This window comes from Oryzias melastigma, linkage group LG4, assembly GCF_002922805.2.
Source record: "Oryzias melastigma strain HK-1 linkage group LG4, ASM292280v2, whole genome shotgun sequence".
Lineage (NCBI taxonomy): Eukaryota > Metazoa > Chordata > Actinopteri > Beloniformes > Adrianichthyidae > Oryzias > Oryzias melastigma.
The window spans coordinates 7,554,584-7,562,810 of record NC_050515.1 but is presented as its reverse complement, the minus strand read 5'-3'; the positions used below and the strand labels follow the sequence as shown (position 1 = coordinate 7,562,810).

At 38.1% G+C, this 8,227-nt stretch overlaps 1 protein-coding gene across 1 annotated transcript in view; it reads right to left on the bottom strand.

Annotated features, from left to right (window-relative positions):
* fbn2b (fibrillin 2b) overlaps positions 1–8,227 on the bottom strand; it is a gene marked incomplete in the record, with an annotated part of 93,244 nt that overhangs the window by 68,875 nt on the left and 16,142 nt on the right. The window contains 3 exon segments of the mRNA XM_024278609.2: positions 1,999–2,094; positions 7,168–7,269; positions 7,359–7,441. Of these exon segments, the coding sequence (XP_024134377.1) occupies positions 1,999–2,094; positions 7,168–7,269; positions 7,359–7,441 (281 nt within the window).

Here is an 8,227-nt window from a genome sequence, read left to right as displayed (position 1 = left end):
ATCTAACAACCCATACAAGTCAATCATGAAAACAAGTGAAATTAAAAATAATATTTTTCTGTATTTAGGGAGCAAACAAAGCAGAAAAACTACATTTTAATTGACATCCTCCAGGATGTCACTTCTAACTAATGTGGACATCAAACCTTTAGGATAAAATGTAGTTCTGGAATCCAGACAACCCAAACTTTGGTTCATAAATGTGAATACAAAGGCATCATGGGACGTTAATCCACGTTTCAGTTAGTTATTCAGTTATTATGGAGCTAAATTAGGGTCAATATTATTTGAAACCCAAATAAAACAATAAAAAAAATATTGGAGTTTGGCCAAAAGCTGAACCTTTTTACTATTCTAAAATAAACGTAATTATTTTCAGCTTCAAATATTCAAATTTTTAGGTTTCAAAACTCAAAATCTTAATTTCAAAACTTTTTTTTCAGTTTCAAATCTACGTTTTCCCTTTTCATTCTTTTTCTTCATTTTCGAATCTGAAATTTTCAGTTTCAAAACTTTTGACCCTCGTATGGCGCGTTGGGGCGGGGCTAGCACAAAGTACCAATCAAAATTGACAAGAACGATAACTTCAGCCCCGGTGCTAAAATTTCAAGATTTGACTAAAAAAAATAAGGTTGAAAGTGAAAGAAAAAAATGTAAAGTGAAATTTTGAGCTTTGAAACCTAAAAAACAGAACATCTGAACCTAAAAATAAATGTATTTTAGAATAGCATAAAGTTTCATACATTTTGAACACCAATATTTTTTCAAGTTGTTTTATTTGGGTTTCAAATAATATTGGCTCCAATTTAGCTCCATAGATGGACCTCTGACTAGACCTGTTTTTAGATCTCTCATTGTGGTAAATCTGTCATTATGGTGCTTTGAAATACCAGATGAGATTCAATGGCAGCATTTAGAATTTTTGAGCTTCCATAAATGCAACATAAAGTTGAAAAATTGCAAACATATCTTCAAGTCTGATGAGGTAGTCTCAATGGTAAGGGAGTCAGCAACTACAAGTCTCAAAGCTCAACTCAGAAATATTTATAGGGTAGCCAAACCCTAAATCAACTTTTTTGGCTGTTTATCTCAATAAATGGGGCTTTAAAGTGCTGCCTGTTGATCAAATTTTTGTCAAATTAAAATAACTTGTTGAATTCTACCGTCTGTGTGCTGCCCCCTAAAGGTTAAATCGAGGTATTACAGTTGAATTTTGTCATTGGTCAAACCATGTAAGTTTTAGAAGTGTGATGTCATGATCTGCTGCTCCAGTAATGATAACGGTCCAGCCCCCAAGCCCCGCCCCTCTAACTGTCGGTTGGAGTCAGCCTCTAACTTCCCTGTTTGGTTACCCTTTAACGGCTCAAGACCCGAGTTATTCACCGGGTCCTAGATAAGTAAAATTCAACTATGTGGTAATATAGCCAAAAATCCGATGTCCACACATCTGGACGCCAGCTCTTAGAGGTTAAAGGTCAACGTCCAAGTCTCCATATCTGATTTTTGGAATAATTTACAATAAATTTATGTCCCAATTCCTTCCCTATTTCCTGTATAGTGCACCACGTTCACCAGTTTGTAGTGCTGACAGAATCTATCATTTCAAAATCGAGTGCCCAAGAAATTACCCAGAAGTCTTTGCGATAAACTAGCGTGCATCAATGCTCACTACATTAGCGAATATAGACCAGAGTGCATTGCAGTCGAACAATTTTTGTAAAAAAAAAGGTAAAATTAATAAACCATCCACATTTTCACCATCAGTGCAGTCATAAATGGACGATGTGAAATGCAGATTTTCACATATTGAAATCGGTGATGTCATATTTATCATTTAAAAAACAAAGAAAAGTAGTGTCCAGATTGCTTTTAAAATCCAGGGCACATAATATACCCACACTATGTAGTTTTTTTTAGTAGTTATAGATTAGACAGAACACAAGGAATGAATCTTAAATCTCCGCTCAGGTCTGCCGACTCTGAAGGATCTGAACTCACGTTGTCCGCAGTGGCCGCCGGAATATCCCTTCGGACACAAGCAGGAGTCCTCCATGCAGCTGCCTCCGTTCATGCACCTGACATTACAGGACTGAACTGCAAAAGAGAGGAGCAGAACGGGGGGGTAGACCATGAGACACACGTCTGATAAAAACATGCTGAAGGGAGAGGACAAGGGAATTAGGGAAGAGATCCAGGAGATCCAGACCAAAGAGATTTTCACCATTTTTGGCACAAAAAAGTTCAAGTCTTCACATGTTATTTTAAGAGTTAAGTGGAGATCTATTATTGTCTTGGATTCTCCGCAGGTTTTTACTCTCTCTTTGTGGTTTCCATCCTCTGACTGTCACTTATTCACCATTAATTTCCTCTCAGTCTATCTAACTTCCTGTCTTGCTCTTTCTGCATCTTTTTCTCTCTTTAACATTTCTGGCTCTACAGAGGAGAGGAAAAGACTTCAATTCAAAGTCTTTTTTCAGGCTCAACGTACAAAACAAGCATCCAGTTGAACTTTGACCAATCAGGGGCTTGGTTTTAGCAGTAGATGGCGCCCTTTTTAGTTCATGGAAGTGCCAACCGTTTGACCATGAAGGAGAATTTATCACTAATGATTATAGTTTGTGCCCAGCTGGACTTATATGACACAGAGTCTTTCATATATTGGAATAGAGCGGTTAAAGAAAAGATAGGAGCAAGATTCAAGTTCATTTTGTGATTGGTCAAACCATGTAAGTGTCAGAAGTTTCACGTCACGATCTGCAGCTCCAGTGAGGATAACAGTCCTGCCTCCCGGCCCCACCCCTCTAACTGGATTTTTAAAGTGGGCGGAGTCAGCGTCCAACTTCCTTGTTTGGTTACCCTTAAATGTTGAAGGTTGCAGACACCTGGTCTAGTTTGAATTTCATCACCGCGTACTTGAACGTGCGCCACATTCGCCACCCTAAGCTCATAGATGTTTTGAAGATCACCCTCCAATGGACTAGTGACCCGTCCAGGCTGGTTTTGTCTAACAGTATTTAGGATAGGCTCCAGCAACCATCTAATTAAGTGGGTTTTTGAAATGGGTGGATAGTTTTCTAGGCCTCCACACTTCCTTTTTCTTTGTTTTCTCCTCCATGTCACTCCTCCGGCTCTGGTCTCAACTCCAACTCAATGCAAAGGAATAAAACTGTGATGTGAAACATGAACATTGACTGTTGGGAGGGATTTACGAATAAAGAAAACTCCTTCAATGTTCCCCAAACCGAGGGCGACTTAGGTAACCCATCCCCTCCCAGGGACAGAACTAAAGCTGAACGAGGAGAAGCCTACAGACGCACTGAGGAGAGACTCTCTGTCCACTTGCTGAACTCTGTGAACTCGTGCAGAGAAGCCGATGAGATACGGGACTGGAAAGTTGGCCGGATTTCCACAAATCAACTCGTGTTTTCTCTGCAGGAAGAATTTGTTGATGTGAAGAAGTGAAACAAGAACTTCTGGACACAAAAGGGATGATCTCATTAGATTTTCTATTTTATTGTCATGAGGTGAAAAGTAGGGCTGCCACGATTAGTCGACTAATCGACTATTAAAATAGACGACGACTAATTTAATAGCTGATAAGTCGTTAATTTATATTATAGGGAGTCAGAGTTTAGTAAAGTTGAGAGTTATAATGTTTTGCTAGCTTTTTGGACTATTTTGGCATTTATTTAGGTTTTTTAGGCTATTTTGGAGTTTAGCGACATGCTAGCTATTTTCGCTAATTTAGGCAATTTTGGTCCATTTTTTTAGGAAATATTTTAGTTTAGCTAATATAGTTAGCTAATAGGAGTATAGTTAGTCTTTCAGCTACATGCTAGCTTTTTTGGCTAATTAAGAATTTTTGTCCATTTTTTAAGGATTTTTTTTAGTTTAGCTAATATTTCAGCTGCATGCTACCTATTTTGGCTAATTTGGGATTTTCTTTTTCATTTTTTTAGGCTATTTTGGAGTATACTTATTATTTCAGCTTCATGCTAACTATTTTGGCTAATTAGGGATTTATTTTTATGTGCCACCCTTCCAATGTCTTCTGCCCCCCAAATAAAATAGCTCTGCCACTGGCCCAATAACTAAAGAAGTAACAACAAATCAAATGAAAAGAAGATGTCACAAAGTTATTTATTATATAATATTTTGAAAAATGTAATTTTTTTAAAGTGACTGAATTGGATTTGTTTCTGGCCATTTGATTTCAAGGATAAAACTGGAATTTTGTACATTCAGGTGGGGCCATATGGAGACAGCTTGGTTTCAAATTACAAATGTCGTTCCCTGGTCTGATCACCACTTCTCCCTAACGGGTTTCACCTGTGTCCTTTAGTTTTTTCCCTCCCTTTTCTGTATTTAATGGGTTCCTCCCCTCACTCGCAGGTTTGTCTTGTTGCTCTATGTACCAGCTATGCTTCTCTGTTTTCCCAGCATTCCCTGCATGCCCGTCTGAAAGACAGCTGGTTCTGAGCGTTATGGGGAAAGCATCAGTAATGATTTTGTAATGATGGTTACAGGAAGACACTTCTATACAGTCCTCGGCACTAAACCTGTTTATTAGGAGGATGACTTAGAACATGGAGGTGAAGGTGTAATGAGGGTTTTCAGGTAATCGATGAATTCATATACATTATAAAACCTTCCAAATTTTTATGGAAGCATGTCATTCCTTAATTAAGAACTGAAATTCTACCATGAGCTACCCTAAAATAATAATAAGAGTAGACCCAAAAAGTAAATAATGTGCTGCTGATTTCTATAGTCAAATCCTAAAATGTCATCTATAAAAACCAGGAAGTTGTGAGATAATGCAACATTTTGAAAATTTGATTAATGTAGTTTGTTTCCATTTGTGCTGAATTTTCCTCTTAAATAGGTGTAAACAGTCTGATGAAAAGTGTTTTTTTGTGTTTTTAACATGTTATTGTGGCATTCTTTACATGATGGAGGACACATATTTATAAACTTAGGCTCAAAATTGCATTTCTGAGTATTTCTTAATTAAAATGAAAGTGAATCAGGAGCAGAAAAATACATTTAAAAAAGAGAGTATTTGTAATGTAGAAATTACACTGAGCTCTCAGCAACAGGGCAGTAAAGAGGGGCGGGGTTGCTCTGCATCAAGAATCTTTCCCAGAATAAAAAGATTCTATTGAACTCCTGCCGCTCTGCAGAAACTATGTTCTAGTAAAACAATCATAATGGCACGAGGACTGAGAACGCCTTTGAACTAAATCAAAATATAAGTCTTTAAAATGGACACAAAGAGCATCTTTCTTTCATTAAACAAAAGAAAAAAAGCCTTTTGAACCCGAACAGGAGGCACACATCACCCGACCAGTTGACCCCTGAGGTTTTATTCGTTAAAATGTCAGGGCTTCACTTTATTAACTGTCATAAAGTTGTGGGACCTTTAACATTTGTTAAAAGGGGCATGAAGGCAGCAGAGGAAAGTCTTTAACTGAGACAAACCCTAAAAGTGAGTTTATGGCTGTAGTTTGAGGATTCTGAGATGATGGGTTACAGTTGGAGTCTGCTGGTTTGGTCCACATGGACACTGTGGTGTGTGAGCAAAAACAGGATCAACAACAAGTCAAAAATCACACACATTGTAACTTTGAAGCAACTGCAAATATTAAAACAAAGGTTTCTGTGCCAACAAAAACTGAAATTATCTTTAATATAAGAGGAGCTTGAAAGTGGGTCTGAATCACAGCCAAGTGATGATCGCAGTAAATCTGAATTTGAGTGAGTGTGTCGAGACTTGTGTCTTCCTCTGATACACACAGAGGGTGAAGTTGGGTTTTCAGGCTTGCTGGAATGTGATAGAGTGAGGTGTCTGATGAAGATGACCGATGAGCTGTCTTTGGCTAAATAAACCCTTATGATTAAATACGCTGCAGCATCCAAGTGTGATTTTACCCTGGAATGGACGTTCAGAATGTCTTTTATGGAGGGATTTTTGTGTCACCGCCACTCAAAAGTTGCAAACAGAATGTAGTGTTAAAAAAAATCAAAATTTGCAACAAAAAAAATAACTTTTATTTAAGCTTTCAAAATATTTTTGCGTTTGCAGCACAAACATTTTTAGATGTGTAGTGCCTCATCTCGCGTTCGCCCTATCTTTGATTCTGCATTCAAAATTTCCACTCAGTATTACATGCGTGCCACACCCAACGGCCTGCTGATTGGTGTAAATTCCATCCAATCAGGTGTCTCTGCCTTGCATGGCACAAACGTAACGCTGAGAGAAAATTTTGATGCAAAATCAAAGATAGGATATAGCTGTTTTGGCTAACCTATTTTTAAAATGTATTTTAATTTTTTTATTTTATTTATTTATTTTTAGGCTTTTTAATTATTTAGCTAATATTTTTAGCTGGCTATCAGCTTCAGGGTTTTCAGCTGTCAATTTCAGTGTTTTAATTTATCAGCTTCAGCGTTTTTAGCTATCAATTTCAGCATTTTTAGCAATCAGCTTCAGCATTTTTAGCTATCAATTTCAACATTTTTAGTTATCAACTTCAGCGTTTTTAGCAATCAGCTTCAGCGTTTTTAGCTATCAATTTCCGCGTTTTTAGTAATCAGCTTCAGCGTTTTTAGTTATCAATTTCAGCGTTTTTGGCTATTAACTTCAGCGTTTTTATTTATCAGCTTTAGCGTTTTTAGTTATCAGCTTCAGCGTTTTTAGTTATCAATTTCAGCGTTTTTAGCTATCAGCTTCAGCATTTTTAGTTATCAACTTCAGTGTTTTTAGCTATCAATTTCAGCGGTTTTAGCAATCAGCTTCAGCGTTTTTAGCTATTAACTTCAGTGTTTTTAGCTATCAATTTTAGCATCTTTAGCGGATAACTTCAGCTTACAGCATTCACAATAGCATTATTGCAGTTAATGCTATATATCTAGTTCTTAAAAAGTTACAGTTTTAACGTTTTAAAAATGTAGTTTCTATGCATGTTCTAAATAAATTATATGAAAATTCTAAAGGGCATTTAAAGAGAAAAAAAGAATATCTTCAGAAAAATCCTAGTCGTTACTTTATATTATATGGAGTCAGAATGTAGTAAAGTTGAAAGTTATAAAACAAGCATTCATGAAAAAATGACATAAATCAAATAACTGAATCGAATGATGAGTGAGAAGGGAGGAGCTACTCACTTCCTGCTCCTCCTCCACAGTTGGGGGAGAGCTGACCATTGGAGCAGGTGCACATGTTGGGTCTGGAGCAGAACCCATCGCCGCAGGAACTCCTGCAAATGGCTGGAGAGAAGAAATTATTCCGTTAGCTCTTTATTCTGTGGCATCTTTTTTTTTTGTCATACAGCATCAAATCAGGTGGAGTGACTTACGGACAATACACTGGTTCCCCCCCGCCAGGGTCTTCCAGCCCGGGCAGCAGTACGAGTTGAAGCGTGAGCCGCACACATTCGGTCTGTTAGACACAAAGAGACGGAGCAAATGAACTTGATACCCGTCCAGACCTCAGAATCGACCAAATAAAACAAATATACACGGAAATGAGATCCTGTCCTCTGTTGTTTGAGTAAATACAAAATCTCATCGAATGATGGATGAAGAGGGAAGAATGGCGATTAGGTTTTTGTCTAAATGTTGGAGAGTGAATGAAGTCCAGATATCCAGCAGGGCCCAGCGGTCTCAGCTGATGGAGAGCAAACTTTGATCCAGATGCAGCTCAGAGGCCCGGACGGCCCTGAAGGTTAACCGCAGAGTTTTCTTTGGGAGGAATAGAGAAACCACATCTAGAATTCTCCATTCACACAAAAACACACACAGGCCGCTTCTTTACAAGCCAGCGGAACAATGCAGTGTGGTCCTGCGTAAATAATTATCAAACAACTTCCCCCGTTTTTTAAAGGAGATTCATGCTGGTGGTTTTTGGAAGTGAGCGTGATCCAGCATGCATTCATCCCTCCAAATGTGGAAAGGCTTCCAACTATATGGTTGTGCTGGATGACCTTTCGAAGCGAGTCACGACAGGTATTTGTGGTCATCTGCTGATAGTCTGACAACAAAAACAGAGACTGCAGTTCTGTCGGGGATAAAGGCGGCGGTTCCGACGGTCGTTTTCCCAACGGATTACATCTCTGTAGTCTAGACCAGAGTCTGAGACCTTTCACAGTAAAAGAGCCATTTGGGCTCAATTTCTACTCATCAAAACCTAGAAGGAGCAGCAAGAAATTTGGACTCGCATTCATGA